This window comes from Triticum urartu, chromosome 7A (genome assembly GCF_056163025.1).
Source record: "Triticum urartu cultivar PI428250 chromosome 7A, HENAU_Tu73, whole genome shotgun sequence".
NCBI classification, from domain to species: Eukaryota; Viridiplantae; Streptophyta; class Magnoliopsida; order Poales; family Poaceae; genus Triticum; species Triticum urartu.
Genome location: NC_141879.1, coordinates 444442510 through 444460258, shown reverse-complemented (window position 1 = coordinate 444460258; position 17749 = coordinate 444442510). Strand labels below are relative to the sequence as shown.

Here is a 17749-nt window from a genome sequence, read left to right as displayed (position 1 = left end):
CAAGAACCAAGTGCATGCAACAACCTATCTCATATCAATTACTAAACATGGCATGATAAAGATCAATTAAGCCTGAACAACATCATAGCATCTACTAACATGGCAATGACATGGCATATCAAAACATGCTGCTAACATATCAATCAAAACATGGCATGGCAACATGAAACTATGATGAATGTAAACTATCAGTCATATCCAATGCAGACATAGCATGTTAACTTTATGCAACTATTTCATGTTCTGCCATGGTTCTTTAAATGCAAACAACAACATATTACTCATGCAATCCAACCAAACTTGTGCACCGAGTCCCTCGGACTCTCTTACCAACGGGTTGCCTCGCAACCGAACGGTGATCACTCACGGATACAAACGGAACCACACTTGATTCAACGGCCTTGTAACCAAACGGTGATCACTCATGGATCACAAACGGAACCACACTTAGTTCAACACTCACCGAGACCTTGTCTCGTGATCATATCAAAACATCGCCGTGACTTCTCGCGACTATCTCATAGTCCAAGTCACCACATTATTTGTTACACATCATTCATCAACTTAATTATTTCAGGTTTATCCTCCATTTCGACCAAGACCCGATAGTGTGACGTACTACGAACTATGTTGCTATCGATAGGCTTTATAAACACTCTGTAGAGGTAGCGCACTTTACCCACACCACGGAACCCATGGCCTACCCTCCCATTTGGGTGGACCAACGGCGTTCCGACAAAACTGACCTACAGCCATGACACTCTCCTGGCCACTCCGACTCCCCGTTGGGCTAAGTCCTGGGTGGCCCCGTGTCTACCAAAGACACCAACGACCATCATCGTGGCAAAACGGCCACCATCGTGGCAAACAAAATGGTCCCACACAGGGACATGAGCTCAACTCCAAACCCGGTCACACAAGGCTTATGTCCGCCCACCTGATCAGGGTAGTGCACACCCATTACCTTCCCTCTTTGGAGGCACCGGCGAGAGGCACGAGCCGCACGATAATAGATTGCATTAGGGCCTTCCCATAAAGGCAAAATGTGGCTGCACTGAAGAAGTTCGATTTGGTGGCACTATGACTCGATCCCATCGATGATGGAGGAGTTTTGTTATTATTAACTCATATTATTATCTTCTCCATCATGATGAACATATTTAACATGAATGCAACCATGAGCATGCAACACACAAATGGATGGACAAAATATCAAACTTCTCAAGTGCACAACTATAACATAAGGAACATGACATTACCAAGTACTAGCATATCAACGATGCATTACAATCATCATAACATTTTATAATGATGTCATGAAAATAAAGTAGAGTAGTGACATGGCATTATCAACAACAACATTCTAATTAGCATGGCAAAAGATATCATGAAAACATAAGCATGCATGATAAGCATAACAGAATAACTGTAGACGAAAACGATAAGGAACAACTATAACTACACACACACGAGGTGCAAGCAAAGTCAACATGCAAGTTAGGGGCTCATGATAAGAGGTTGGCTTGCCTGGGGGTCGATAAATACTCTGGGAAAAAGTGTGAAATGACCGCGGAAAGAGTTGCTGGAAACAGTTCTCTCTTGGAGGGGGCTGTTTATGGGCAAGGGCAAAATGGTCATTTTCACTGTATGAAAACATTATGAAAATGACACCAACGGAAAGAGCTCGACGAACAGAGAACGTGAGCGCTGGAATCACCTCAATCGGAGTCACGGGTAAAAAGATACGGACGTTTAAAGCTCAGGGACTAGTCTGTAAAAATACTTCTACAAACAGGTCTCTGGTAGTTTAAACAGAACGTGTCTTTTCTGAGAATACGTTTTCCAGAGAGGAAAACGTATTTCTGGCCGAAGAAGAGGAAGAATACGCTTTCGGTGATTGAAAGCGCACTCTCCAGGAATACGCTTTCGCGTGGGGAAAGCGCCTTCCAGCGCGAGGCCGCAGCAGAATACGCTTTCTCCAGGGGAAAGCGAATTCTGTGGAAGGCGTCTCCACTTAATCCAGTCAGCGATCCCGCCATGTCAGCGCAGAGACAATGACAGGCGGGGCCCACAGCATCTTCTCTCTCCCCCGCCTGGTCCTTCTTCTCCATCGCGACGCCGAGGCAGAGGAGCGCCGCGGCTCTCGTCAGAGCCGGCGACTGGCGGCATGGGAGGGCCGGGCGATGCGCGCGGGAGCTCCGCCACTCCATGCCGCGCCCATAGGTAGCAGTAGGGTGGCTCGGGGCGACCTGCCGCGCCGGCGCCGCGTCTCGGAAGACACGGTCGACGCTCGACATGGAAGAGGTGGCGCCAGTAGAGCTTCCCGACAGAACGGACGACAACAGCGGCTTCGTGAGCTCTTGGGGATGCCGCGCACGAGGAAGAAAGGGAGGGGGAGGGCTTCAAGCATGGACTGGCCGAGGGGAATTTAGGCGGCGGCCTTCGGCCATTGGAGGGGATGGGGAGCTCTGAGGCGAGGGGGAAAGCTGCGAGTGGTTGGGGAGGGTTGTGGACTGTGAGGGCTCGGGAGGGCTACTTATAGCCGCGGGAAGAGCTCGGGAAGGAGGGAAGGAGGTGGCACGCGGCACGCGACGTGTCCGTGCGCCGGCGAGGGGCGCAGTGTCGGCAGGCGCGGCCAAGGCTCACAGGAAGCGGTGGGAAGGCGATGAGGAGGAAGCAGCCGAGCTGCAGAGGCTCATGGAGCAACGCAATTCCAAGGAGGCTCAGGGAGGAAGAAGACAGAGGAGGGAGGCGACGGTGCACACGGGTGCTCACTGTTCGGTCGTTGGCACGGCTTGCCGGAGAAGAAAACAGAGGGGGCAAGAGGTCCAGGGGAAGACGACATCGAGGGGGAGATGTAGGACATTAATGGCGAGGCCAGAGCCGGTCGGAGCAGCGCTGCCGACGAGAACAGTGGCTAGACCACCGTTTTGGGCTGGTTACACTCGTGGTCACCACGGACAAGGTGCGCTCCGGAGTTTTTACTGATGCCAGCTCATGTCTACCGCGTAGTTCGTCGAAGATAGAGTGTTACTACGGTAAAGAAACGGGCAGAGACAAATTGAGATGAGTAAACCAAGCTCCACAAGTTTACTGTTGCAAACTTGGCCACACCCTAAAGAGGAAACCAGAGAGGGTAAAAGGTAAATTTGTTGTCTGATAGGCTTAGGGTAGAAAGGACTACGGTCCTGGGAATTATGAGGTCATTTGAGCAAGTATTTAACATAATTTCTGTACAACTGCTAAATCTGACCCAAAAACTAAATCATGAAGAAGCACTCAATAGGAGTGATGAATTGAGCTAAAACTTGGCAAAGCCTGATGATTTGGACATACCATGATGCTGTAAAACTTTCATACCAAATGGACTTGCCAAAATGGTACTTGTTTCACAAACATCCCCTCTGTCCAAAAACTTGAGAAAATTCCTCAAGGCAAATGGCTAACTGAAATGAGCCAAAGTTTTGTGGAGATGGATCATATGGATAGGAGAAGGTCTGGAAAACGTTTCAGCCATAATGGAGCAAGATAAAATACACTTGCTTCACAAACTGAAATTTTGACAGAAACCAAGAATTGCTCCCGTGCTCACATAGTTCAATGACATGAACTGAATTTAGGTGGAGGCTAATTATTTGAGATTATTGAGAGGATGGAAAAGTTTTATCCCATTTGGAAACTCTATGAAGGTACTTCCTTCACAAAGTTGTGTTCTAGTCAGAAACTTTGAAACATTGCACAGGGAGCTAGGGTGAATGGATTGAGCTCATATTTGGCATCCATGGGTTATTTATCCATGTTAATCACCCTGACAAATTGCAGCTCAATTGGAATTAGGAATAAATCACTTCCTTTGCAAAATTTCAAAGAAGGCAGAAACTTGCATTGGATCATGTGCCCAATTTTTGATCTGTGGAACATGAGATAAGGATGGAACTAGTGATTATATAGCAAGGAAAAGCTCCACAATTTTTGTGGGAATTTTATCAGCTATAAAAATGGTAGTTCCTTTAGAAAGTGTCATAAATGCAATATTGGCATTAAATAAGAAAAGGCAATTTTCCTTATTTAACTAGGGCCAATATTTTTGCCAGAGCTAGGATTAGACATAAATATCATCTCCACCCATTCTCATGAATTTAGGAGATGGCTGGCTATGCCTTTGGATTTTATTCCTCAGAAAGACAAGAAAATGAATAAATCACAATTCAAAAATATTGCATGGGACTTAGCAATATTTTTGCACATCCAAGGATCAGAACGATAGGAGGATCTCTGGGAACAATTGGGAGGATCAACAGATCAAGGAAAATGATGGCTCCTTTGTATGCACAAAGGGCATATCCAAATTCCAAAAAATTGGAATTAGGGAATGAGAAGGTTGAGATGATGCAAATGAGGTCTTTCCCACTGACAAATACATGAGCAAGGTTTCGAAAGGTTGAAAATGACAAGAATCATCAGAGTCATCCAGCAAACTCAGGAGGATTTTTTGAAAAATGATTGCCAGGAAGGAATAACAGCACAAAAATTGATAACCCAATTTTGGGGATGTTACACGGCCTGCCCTGGCTGGCCCTCTCTCTCTCCACTAAGGCCCATGTGGCCCATTAGTTCCCCGGGGGGGGGGGGTTCTGGTAACCCTCCGACACTCCGGTTTACTCCGAAATCACCCGGAACACTTCCGGTGTCTGAATATAGCCGTCCAATATATCAATATTTATGTCTCGACCATTTCGAGACTCCTCGTCATGTATGTGATCATATCCGAGACTCCGAACTACCTTCGGTACATCAAAACACATAAACTCATAATACCGATCGTCACCAAACATTAAGCGTGCAGACCCTACGGGTTCGAGAACTATGTAGACATGACCGAGACACGTCTCCGGTCAATAACCAATATCGGAACCTGGATGTTCATATTGGCTCCCACATATTCTACGAAGATCTTTATCGGTCAAACCGCATAACGATATACGTTGTTTCCTTTGTCATCGGTATGTTACTTGCCCAAGATTCGATCGTCGGTATCTCAATACCTAGTTCAATCTCGTTACCGGCAAGTCTCTTTACTCGTTCCGTAATGCATCATCCCGCAACTAACTCATTAGTCACATTGCTTGCAAGGCTTATAGTGATGTGCATTACCGAGAGGTTCCAGAGATACCTCTCCGACAATCGGAGTGACAAATCCTAATCTCGATCTATGCCAACGCAACAAACACCATCGGAGACACCTGTAGAGCATCTTTATAATCACCCAGTTGCGTTGTGACGTTTGATAGCACACTAAGTGTTCCTCCGGTATTTGGGAGTTGCATAATCTCATAGTCATAGGAACATGTATAAGTCATGAAGAAAGCAATAGCAATAAACTAAACGATCATAGTGCTAAGCTAACGGCTGGGTCTTGTCCATCACATCATTCTCTAATGATGTGATCCCGTTCATCAAATGACAACACATGTCCATGGCTAGAAAACTTAACCATCTTTGATTAACGAGCTGGTCTAGTAGAGACATACTAGTGACACTCTATTTGTCTATGTATTCACACGTGTACTAAGTTTTCGGTTAATACAATTCTAGCATGAATAATGAACATTTATCATGATATAAGGAAATATAAATAACAACTTTATTATTGCCTCTAGGGCATATTTCCTTCAAAATCCCTAGATCTAATATATCATCTGCTTCTTGATATTACCGCTGTACTAATTAGTATCCGGCGAGGCCTTCAAGGTTTGATGCAACTTAGAACATCCCTCTTGAAGCAAAAGTCTTGTTGACAATATAAAATTGTAACTTTGAATTTAGGGATCACTTACCTCACTAGCGTGTTGATGAATTGGCTAGATGACTAGCTACCTAGCATATATTAATTTCCTGTTCTTGCAAGCTCAAAGTTGGTTGGCCTAATGTATTATTGATTAGAAACAATAATACAAATTATCGATACACCTGACTGGAAGAGTTCTGACCAACATTACTCTTGCATTATCTGGACTCTAAAATATACAATAAAATCCAGTTACAATGTTCTTCATTAAAACATCAACTACAATATTGCCTTGTTAGCTGTGTGGGTATTAGTTCTGATAATATTTCTCTTAAAATGAAGCGTAGAATGATCGAAATATTAGATTCACAATGGCCAGCCAGTGAACTATTCAACTTTGTTATATAAAATCTTACTGAATATCTTCACTCATTTTCAAGTATTACAGGGCTTTCACATATCCTGCTCGACCGGACAGCAGTGGCGGTGTGTAGATGACCAAGGTGGGGAGGCGTGGTGTTGAGCCACTGATGGGGGCACTACACTGTCAGGATGTGTTCGTCATGATGCCAATGAGGCATGGTGGCATTTGTTCTACTGGAAGGTGGTGCAGTTAGGCAGTCTCTTAGTCCTTTATATCTATTTTGTGTCACTGCTTCTACTTTTGTTGTCTAATGCATATATTTGGAGGATTTTTGGTCAAATGTCCCTGTTAGTGAATCTTATGTATTCCAAAGAAACCTTTTGTTTTGACAACAATTGGTGAGTTAGAATTAAAAGGGACCATACATCAGAGAATCATTTGTAACTCTGTTATGCAAGGCAATTTAAAATGTTTGTCATATTATTGATTGATGGGTTATATAGTCCTCACATTATGATACAGTACAAATTGATTATGAATATGTTAGTAAGCCTATTTGTATCTTTGAATTAATCTTCTCCTACTAAAATATGCTAATGTTGATGTACATAGCTCACTGAATGCATAATCAAGCTAAGATCAGGATCCCAAATAGCCATCCTAATGCGTTTAGATAAGATTGAAACGCAAGACTGCCTCAAGAGGTGTAGTAACCATAAGAGCACCATAACCACTGGCAAGTTGGCGCGGCATAGTAACCATAAGACCACCATAACCACTCGCAAGTTGGCGCGGTATGTGTATGGCACATGAAAAAAGCTAGAGCTATGGCGGCTGCTGCTCCAGCAGCAGGCAAAGTCGTCTCTTTCTTGCATGCAAAGCCAGGCCCGCCCGACCATGGCCATCATCACCACCGCGCGCTCTCTCTTCTCCACTCCACTCTCCCTGTCCTCCACCACCACCTCCTCCTCCTTCCGAGCCTCTCATCATGATGTGCATGCACCAGTGCAACGCCGCCATTACCTTTCCTTCCTCCATTTTACCATCGCCTCCCCTCCTCACACCGCCGACACCTCCACCATCATGGCCGCACAGGTCCCCTTCCATGGCCTCCTGCTTCTGCTCCCGCTCCTCACCATCACCGCCGCGTCGTCGGCGCCGCTCCCTCTGCTCGCGCTTCTCTCTCTCAAGTCCTCCCTGAACGACCCGGCCGGCGCGCTCAGTCCATGGACGTACGCCGCGGCGGCCTCCTCAGGCGCCACCCGGTCGCTCTCCCCTCCGTGGTGCGCATGGCCTGGTGTCGTGTGTGACGCGGCCACCGGCGACGTCGTCGGGGTCGATCTGTCTCGCCGCAACCTATCCGGCACCGTCTCCCCCACGGCCGCCGCGCTGCTCGCGCCGACGCTGGCTTCGCTCAACCTCAGCTGGAACGCCTTCACGGGGGAGCTCCCGCCAGCGGTGTTCTTGCTCCGTCGTCTTGTGAAGCTTGACATCAGCCACAACTTCTTCAACTCCACCTTCCCCGACGGCATTGCCCGGCTCGGCTCCCTCGCCGTCCTCGACGCCTACAGCAACTGCTTCGTGGGCCAGCTTCCCCGCGGCATCGGGGAGCTCCAGAGGCTCGAGCACCTCAACCTCGGGGGCAGTTTCTTCAATGGGAGCATTCCGGTCGAGGTTGGGCAGCTTCCGCAGCTACGCTTCCTGCACCTCGCCGGGAACGCCCTTTCGGGGCGGCTGCCGAGGGAGCTTGGCGAGCTCACGCTGCTCAAACACCTTGAGATCGGGTATAATGGCTACAATGGTAGCATACCAGCGGAGTTTGGTGGGCTAAAGCAGCTGCAGTACCTCGACATCGCCGCGGCAAACGTGTCCGGCCCGCTTCCGCCGGAGCTCGGCGGGCTCGCGCGGCTCGAATTTCTGTTTCTGTTCAAGAACAGGCTAGCCGGCGCGATACCTTCGCCGTGGTCGCGCCTCCAAGCGCTGCAGGTTCTTGACCTGTCGGACAACCAGCTCGCCGGAGCTATCCCAGCCGGTCTCGGAGAGCTCGCGAATCTCACGACGCTGAACCTCATGAGCAACTTCCTCTCCGGCACGATCCCGGCGACGATCGGTGAGCTTCCCAACCTCGAGGTGCTGCAACTGTGGAACAACTCACTCGTCGGGAGGCTGCCGGAGTCGCTCGGTACGAGCGGGCGGCTCGTTCGCCTGGACGTGTCGACCAACTCCCTCTCCGGCCCGATCCCGTCGGGACTCTGCACCGGTCACCGTCTCCTCCGCCTCATACTCTTCGCCAACCGATTTGACTCCGCCATCCCGGCGAGCCTCGCCAACTGCTCGTCGCTGTGGCGTGTTCGGCTCGAGTCCAACCGGCTCTCCGGCACGATTCCGTCCGGCTTCGGCGCAGTGCAGAACCTGACGTACATGGACTTGAGCTCCAACGAGCTCACCGGCGGCATTCCGGCTGATCTGGTCATTTCCCCGAGCCTCGAGTACCTCAACGTCTCCGGCAACCCGATCGGCGGTACGCTTCCTAGCAATACGTGGCGGGCAGCGAAGCTTCAAGTCTTGGCGGCGAGCAAGTGCGCTCTGGACGGCGAAATCCCGCCGTTTGGCACCTCCGGGTGCGCAAACTTGTACAGGCTGGAGCTGGCCTGGAATGAGCTGAGCGGCGCGGTCCCCGGTGACATTGGCAGCTGCAAGCGGCTGGTGAGCTTGAGGCTGCAGCACAACAACCTGAGTGGGGAGATCCCAGCGGTGCTCGCGGCGCTGCCGTCGGTCACCGAGGTGGACCTCTCCTGGAACGCCCTCACCGGCAGCATCCCGCCGGGCGTCGCCAACTGTACTACGCTGGAGACCTTCGACGTGTCTTTCAACCATTTAGCACCGGTTGGGACGCCCTCCGGGTCGCCCAACCACGGCGAGGGCGGTTCAGCGTGGCGCACCGCTGCAATGTGGGTGTCGGCCGTGGCAGTGGCGTTCGCCGGGATGGTGGTGCTGGCGCTCACCGCGCGCTGGCTGCAGTGTCTGGAGGACGACTCGGTGGCGGCGAGCACTGGCGGAGCGGGAGGGGCACGCCCTAACGTAGTCGTCGGGCCGTGGAGGATGACCGCGTTCCAGAGGCTGAGCTTCACAGCGGACGACGTGGCACGGTGTGTCGAGGGGAGCGACGGCATCGTCGGCGCCGGGTCGTCGGGAACGGTGTACCGGGCGAAGATGCTCAATGGCGAGGTCATCGCCGTGAAGAAGCTATGGCAAGCCCCGGCGCAAAAGGAGACAGCCGCAGATCACGCGGCCATGCAAATGGACACACAAGACGGCGGCGACGGCAATGAGAGGGTGCTCGCCGAGGTGGAGATGCTCGGCCACCTGCGCCACCGCAACATCGTTCGGCTGCTCGGGTGGTGCACAAACGGCGAGACGACGATGCTGCTCTACGAGTACATGCCCAACGGCAGCCTCGACGAGCTCCTTCACGGCGCCACCGCGGGAAAGACGCCGAAGGCGCGGCCGGAGTGGGACGCGCGGTACAGAATCGCCGTGGGCGTGGCGCAGGGCGTGAGCTACCTCCACCACGACTGCCTGCCCGCGGTGGCGCACCGCGACCTCAAGCCCAGCAACATCCTCCTCGACGCCGACATGGAGGCCCGCGTGGCCGACTTCGGCGTTGCCAAGGCTCTCCAGGGCGCCGCGCCAATGTCCGTCGTTGCCGGCTCCTGCGGCTACATCGCACCAGGTGAGCAGAGACTCGCGCATGGTTCGATACCGATGCTGATCAATGCCGTCGTCGTCGCCATTAACCTCTCAGTGTTTTTCTCAGAGTACACGTACACACTGCGCGTGGACGAGAAGAGCGACGTGTACAGCTACGGCGTGGTGCTGCTGGAGATTCTTACCGGGCGGAAGTCGGTGGAGGCGGAGTACGGGGAGGGCAGCAACATTGTGGACTGGGTGAGATCCAAGGTCGCCGGCGGCGGCGGCGGCTTGCGCGACGTGATGGAGCACGTCAGCAGCAACAGCGAGCCGGCGCGGGAGGAAATGGCGCTGGTGCTGCGGGTGGCGCTGCTGTGCACGAGCCGGTGCCCGCAGGACAGGCCGTCGATGAGGGACGTGCTGTCCATGCTGCAGGAGGCCAGGCCCAAGCCCAGCCGGAAACCGGCGGCGAAGAAGCTAGTGCCGTAGATGGTGATGGGCTCCGGCACAAATTACGTGCTAGCTGTACGGTGTACCGCGTAGTTAACTCACAAAACAGCGCTCGTGTCATGTGCATTTTGTGTACCATACTACCAGTGCCCTGAGTGAGCTTTAACCGTTTGTATTCAAGCGTTCGTGTCAGTATCACCGTGGTATTGTATTTGCCCTCTCGATAAAGGATGTGGTTTATGTGCAATGCTAGTAATGTTAATTACGGGTTTGATGTAAGGGTGTGGCTAATTCTCATTCGACTGAAACTTAACCAAGTCTCAATCAAGTATCAGAACATATAAAAATAAGAAAAAAAATCTAAAAGAAAATATATATGGGTCTTCACATAAGATCTCAAGAATATAGCAAAGTCTCGGTCACCTAAGATTTAGCAATCATGTTACCGCAATGAAAAACGTGAATGATTGTGAATGGAGACATGGGGAGGAAGGGGCCCACCCCTCAAAATTGGGGGGAGGGGATTAGTTAGGAAATTTCCATACTGGCCCGTGGATGTAGGGATATTGCATAAAGTGATACAAGCTTCCATCTAATGATACGCATCCAATCTGTGCATACGTCCATTGCTTCCGAACAAAGAAGGATTACATCAGGATGACTCTATATCTCCAATGTTAGGGACCAGCTACATGCTAGTCCATTGAATTCTCAATTTGAGACAGTTGAATTCTAGTCTAGCGTTGGTTTCTATCTAATACTATAGGAAAAACACACGTCGTCAAGTGTCAATGTATAAGCCGAGTGTATTTTATCACGTCCTCGCCATAGGTTAGGGTAAAACGAGTACAAACTAAAGAGCGCACGAGAGAAAAGAAAACGCGACTTAGCTAACAATAAGCCGAGTAGGGCTCTAAACGACACTCAGCTTACATATGCTCCTTGACATATACCCGAGAAAGACCTCAGCTTACAGAAAGACTCATTACAGTTCCCTACCATGTGGCCATCACAGAGGTGGTTGACTGCGCTATGGTGTCGTACCCTATAAGCCGAGTGTGGTCATAACGGTTCTCGACTTACACTAAATGTAACTCGAGTGGCCGATATAAAGTACTCAGCTTACAGTCTACCTATTTTTGCAAAACTTTATTGGATATGCAAATTTGACTTTTTGATATTTCCATTGCATTCATGTTTACTTATTTTGTATTTTATTTCTTTCCCCTCTCTTGCTCACCCATTCTCTCCCGGCTAGTTTTAATTGCACTTTCGATGCCCTCAATTTATGTCCACTTTAAAGTTATGGTGTTACCTTAGCCTGTTCACACCCTATAGCGTACCCATATTAGTATAACACGCAAAAGGATAAGTTGTTCTGACCCAATTCACGCGATTTTATGAGTTCCCTGTTCGGTAAGCCCAGAAACGTCTACCCCTAGCTTTTCTACAAAGGGGTGATTCCATCTGAACTATATATCCTCTTTGTGTGTGTTATAACTGGTCACAAGACCCTAATCAACGAAAAATAGGACAATCCGACACGAAGGTTGTGGACTTAGAGCGCGAGCCCCGCTGTCGGTGTCAAAACCGGCGGATCTCGAGTAGGGGGTCCCGAACTGTGCGTCTAAGGCGGATGGTAACAGGAGGCAGGGGACATGATGTTTACCCAGGTTCGGGCCCTCTTGATGGAGGTAATACCCTACGTCCTGCTTGATTGTTCTTGATATGAGTATTACAAGAGTTGATCTACCACGAGGTCAGAGAGGCTAAACCCTAAAAGCTAGCCTACGGTATGATTGTATGTTGTCCTACGGACTAAAACCCTCTGGTTTATATAGGCACCGGAGGGGGCTAGGGTTACACAAGGTCGGTTACAAAGGAGGAGATATACATATCCGTATTGCCTAGCTTGCCTTCCACGCCAAGTAGAGTCCCATCCGGACACGGGACAAAGTCTTCAATCTCGTATCTTCATAGTCCAACAGTCCGGCCAAAGGATATAGTCCGTCTGTCCGGAGACCCCCTAATCCAGGACTCCCTTAGTAGCCCTTGAACTAGGCTTCAATGACGATGAGTCCGGCGCGCAGTATTGTCTTCGGCATTGCAAGGCGCGTTCCTCCTCCGAATACACCATGGAAGAGTTTGAATATGAGGATAGTGTCCGACCCTGCAAAATAAGTTCCACATACCACCGTAGAAAGAATAATATTTCCACAAATCTAATCTACTGACACGTTTTGACAGCATGACATCACACCATGGCCCGGTTATTATTCGAACAGCTTTTCTCAACCAGCTCCGCACATATCGCGAGGCGATTTTCTCAATACGTCTTGTCAAAGCAGAGATCGTGTTCCCCTTATCACGGGATTCTCATCAATACGGGCGTGGGTAACCCAACCGCGCCATCAATTATGGCGCCTGGGGAATAAGCGGTTTTTGCCAGGCAAGTGGGGAGACTCATAGCCTCCTCCACCCTTATAAAGGGACAAAGATTTACTTTTTTCACCCACGCCTTCTTCCTTCTCGCTTACCCATTCCCGCACACTCGAGCTCTAGCGCCCAAGCTCGCGTTCTTCTTCTCGAACCACTCCAATCATGTCCGGAGCAGGAGGCAAGTGGATGGTTCTCCTCCGTCACGGAGGAGACCATCAAAAAGTTACGGGAAGCCGGATACTTGGCCGCGGATATCGTGCACCGGCTGCCGAATGCGGGGCAGATCGTCCCCATGCCCGAACCCCATGAGAGGGTAGTTTTTCTTACCCATTTCGTCCGCAGACTGGGATTTCCTCTCCACCCGTTTGTCCGCGGGCTCATGTTCTACTACAGGCTGGATTTTCATGATCTGGCCCCCAATTTCATCCTCAACATCTCGGCGTTTATTGTCATGTGAGAGGCCTTCCTCCGCATCAGGCCCTACTTCGGCCTATGGCTGAAAACCTTCAATGTCAAACCGAAGGTGGTGGGTGGCCAGCAAGCAGAGTGCGGAGGCGCCATGGTGGGCAAGATGTCTAATGTCACCTGGCTCGAGGGCACCTACGTGGATACCATAAAGGGGTGGCAATCGGGGTGGTTCTATATCACCGAGCCGCGCGAGTCCAACTGGGCGGCGGCCCCCAAATCTCGATGCGGAATGCCGTTGCGGCTCACCTCCTGGAAAAAGAAGGGCCTGACCTGGGGTTCCGCGGTAGAGCTGACCGGACTCCAGACCTGCATCCAGAACATGACGAACAGAAAATCAAGCTCGTCAACATGGTCGAGGTTATGCTCTTCCACCGGATCCTTCCGTGCCAACGACGGGCATTTGTTTTGTGGGAGTTCGACTCGGCCAAGCACCAGATGCTGCGAGAGCTCTACGACACGACGCATGAGGATGTCTGGAGGGTGCTGTTCAAGGGCACCGAGATGCCTCCCTCCCTTACCGAGGACCACAGACTCAGCGCAAAGCACCGCGCCCATCCGGTAGGCTTTTATGTCTCTCAGGGTATTTATTCGCCCTGGTTTAGTTATGTGCTGGATCTAAGCTTTCATGTCATTAACATGACTGGATAGAGATAGCGGAGCAGCTTGATTGCCCAGCCACCCTGCCCGAAGATCCTGCAGACGCTCTTCTAATGAAGATGCTGACTCCGGCACCTTACGAGGTTGTAGCGACCAGACCTCAAACAGTCTGATCTCTGTGCTCCGGTGTCATCCCTGGATCAGTAATGCTGACACCACACAGTACTCGAAGGATTTATAGCAGAGTAGCAATCACACACTTATTACATCGAGTGTCTAAAAAGAGAACTTATTACAATAAATATGGCTTAAGGCCATCTAATAACGATAACAGCGGAAGGCTTGGAAGATAAGTGAGTCCATCAACTCCAACGGCATCACTGAGTATAGAACCACGACCTAAAAACTCCTTATTCGTTGTCTGAAAAGTCTGCAACATTAACGTTGCAGCCCGAGAACGGGTCAACACATGGAATATGCTGGCAAGGTAACACATAGAGAGTAATGGAATGCAACAGCTATACTATATGCATATTTGGCTGGTGGAAAGCTCTATGGTTACAGTTTTTGCGTAAAGCCAATTTTTCCCTACTTCAAAGGAATGAATTTAATTACTATCATGGTGGTTGTTAAACATTGAGAATGGTTGACAGCATTCTCAATCCCAATTAAAATAACATCATTAAACCCAACAAAATTAACTTTAGAGTAACATGTTGAGATTCACATGATAATCCAGGTACTAGATACTCAAGATGTCCATAACCGGGGACACGGCTAACCATGATTAGTTTATTACACTCTGCAGAGGTTTGCGCACTTTTCCCCACAAGACTCGATCGCCTCCGTTTGTTTTCTTGCACTACATGGTGTTTGAGAAGACGGATGACCGAGACATAGTCTTTCAGAAGCGCTAGCACCTTACGATCGGGTAGACCGTACCACCTACATCCCCTACATCTGCAAGTTTACCACTGTAAGAGTTCGCACAACTTAATCAACTATGCCAGAGCCCATAATGGCTTGTGGCTCCACACGGAAGTTTCTAGTATGAATAATCTCATGATCCCTTTTAGCCTGGGTGGCAGTCCAAAAGAAAAACAGGCAAGTCCTGGAATACCCAGGTGCCTCAATCCACCCAGATGTGTGTTTGGGTTGCCACCTTAGATAAACCATTAATTATCAATCTCACATCTGTCATGGATATCACTCACCCAATCCACGTCTACTAGCATAGCATGGCATAATAAGCAAACGTAGAAGTAACTCCCAAAGGTTTGATAATAAACAGGTAATAGGTACTACCTCATCTACTTCCCATCCCACAATTTAATTAGATCCTAATCATGCAATGTGTGAGGATTGATCTAATGCAATAAAACTAGGTTGTAGAAAAAGGTATGATCAAAGTGTTACTTGCCTTGCTGATGATCCGCGAAACCTAGAGATTCAAAGTAACAGGCGGCGCACTCCGGGTATTCTATCGCAGACAACAAACAAGTATACAATAAGTACTCATCTAATGCATAGGTAAAACTCAAATAGAAGATCTAACCAGAAAGTTCAACTTAAGAACCCTGGTTTGCAAAAAGAATCAAATCGAACGAAGCAAAAGAAATCAAACGGCGAAAGAAAACAACTTCGTTCTAGTAATCTGGACCTAAGTCAAATTTTACAGTAGCAAAAACTTGTGTTAGTTGATTATTCGGAAAGAGGGTTCGAGACGAAACTCCAGGCGTTTGAATCGCCTGATTCCGATAACGAGCGAAAAGTTATACTAAAACGAAAATCGGATCAGAAATCACGATCAGAAAATAACCGCGGAAAAATCCGACGAAAAAGAAAAACGACGAACGGAATTTTTTTTTTCTAAAAAAACGGCACGGATTTCGAGGGCGGCGAACCTCGGGCGACGCGTGGCTCCGGCGGATCGGCGGCTGCTGGCGGCGGCTGGGCCTAGGGTTTCGGGGCGGCTGGCCTTCGGGCTCGCTTGCCCCGGCTTATAAAGGCCCCGGCCAGGCGGAGTCCTGGCCGAGTACGGCCCATAGTCGGTTTCGCTTTTTTTTTTCTTTTTAAATAATTACGCTCGGAAAAAAATAAAAAGAAATAGTAAACGGACTCCAAAAATTCCGAAATAAATTTTCCCGGGCTTCTAAAATCAAGCCCGATAAAGTGAACATTTATTTGGGCCCTAAATTCAATTTTGAAAAACGCGCATTTTTCCTAAATTCAAATAAAAAACCGAAAAACTCCGAAATAAATCTTATTTGATTTTTTTATTAAATCCTCAATATTTCTATATTGTGGGAAAGTCATTTTATTCCCTCTCTCATATTTTTGTAATAGAAATAATTGATGATAAAATAAATAAAATCAAATGATCCTATTTACAAAATTTGAGAAAACTCAAATATGTAAATAACGAAATCCCCAACTCTCTCCGTGGGTCCTTGAGTTGCTTAGGATTTTCGAGGATCAAAACCAAAAGCAAATAAAATATGATATGCATGATGATCTAATGTATAACATTCCAAATTGAAAATTTGGGATGTTACAAACCTACCCCCCTTAAGATGAATCTCGCCCTCGAGATTCGGGTTGGCTAGAAAATAGGTGAGGGTGGTCCTTGAGCAAATCTTCCTCTCGCTCCCAGGTGGCTTCATCCTCCGTGTGGTGGCTCCACCGAACTTTGCAAAACTTGATAACCTTGCTGCGAGTGACTCGGCTGGCAAACTCGAGAATCTTGACTGGTTTCTCCTCATAGGTCAAATTGTTATCCAACTGAATTGCTTCTAATGGCACTGTGTCTCTCAAAGGTATGTCAGTCATCTCCGCATGACACTTCTTCAACTGAGAAACGTGGAACACATCATGAACTCCTATCAATCCTTCTGGCAATTCCAACTTGTAGGCCACTTCTCCCATACGCTCCAAAACTCGATATGGCCCTACAAATCGTGGCGCTAACTTCCCCTTAACTCCAAAGCGCTTAATCCCTCGAAGTGGGGATACTCGAAGATAAGCTCTATCTCCGACTTCGTAAACTGTCTCCTTGCCTTTAGAATCTGCGTAGCTCTTCTGCCTGGACTGGGCTACCTTGAGCCTATCGCGAATCAACTTCACCTTCTGTTCAGACTCTTTAATCAGATCTGGTCCAAACAACTGGCGGTCTCCAATTTCGTCCCATGACAACGGTGTCCTGCACCTCCTTCCGTACAGAGCTTCGAAAGGGGCCATCTTCAAACTGGTCTGATAGCTATTATTGTAAGAGAACTCTGCATATGGCAAATTATCGTCCCAACTAGATCCGTAATCTAGCGCACAAGCTCTCAGCATATCCTCCAAAATCTGATTGACTCTCTCGGTCTGTACATCTGTCTGCGGATGAAAAGCTGTACTAAATTCTAGCCTAGTATCCAAAGTCTCATGCAACTGCTTCCAGAACTTTGAGGTAAACTGGGTTCCTCTATCTGATACGGTGCTCCTCGGAACTCCATGCAAACATACGATCCTGGTCATGTATATCTTTGCCAACTTAGCACTGGTGTAAGTGGTCTTTACTGGGATGAAATGAGCTACCTTCGTCAATCGATCAACTACAACCCAAATCGAGTCATAGCCTGAACGAGTCCTTGGTAATCCCATGATAAAATCCATGCCTAGCTTATCCCACTTCCATTCGGGTATCGGCAATGGTTGCAACAATCCTGCTGGTTTCTGATGCTCTGCCTTTACTCTCTGACATACATCACAAACTGCTACATACTCCGCAATATCCTTCTTCATTCCGGTCCACCAGAAAATATCCTTCAAATCCAAATACATCTTGGTATTTCCTGGGTGAATCGAATACGGTGAATCATGTGCCTCTTGTAGAATCAACTTTCTGATCTTCGGGTCATTGGGTACATAAACACGGTCTTCAAACCATAGGGTGTCGTGCTCATCCTCAC

At 48.7% G+C, this 17749-nt stretch overlaps 1 protein-coding gene across 1 annotated transcript; it reads left to right on the top strand.

Moving 5' to 3' along the window:
* The first annotated feature begins 7191 nt into the window (after positions 1–7191).
* Positions 7192–10571, top strand: PXY (Leucine-rich repeat protein kinase family protein). Its single transcript, XM_048687551.2, has 2 exons — positions 7192–9885; positions 9970–10571. Exons 1-2 carry the CDS (start codon positions 7236–7238, stop codon positions 10329–10331), a joined length of 3012 nt encoding a protein of 1003 aa, XP_048543508.2. The 5' UTR covers positions 7192–7235; the 3' UTR covers positions 10332–10571.
* The last annotated feature ends 7178 nt before the right edge of the window (positions 10572–17749 follow it).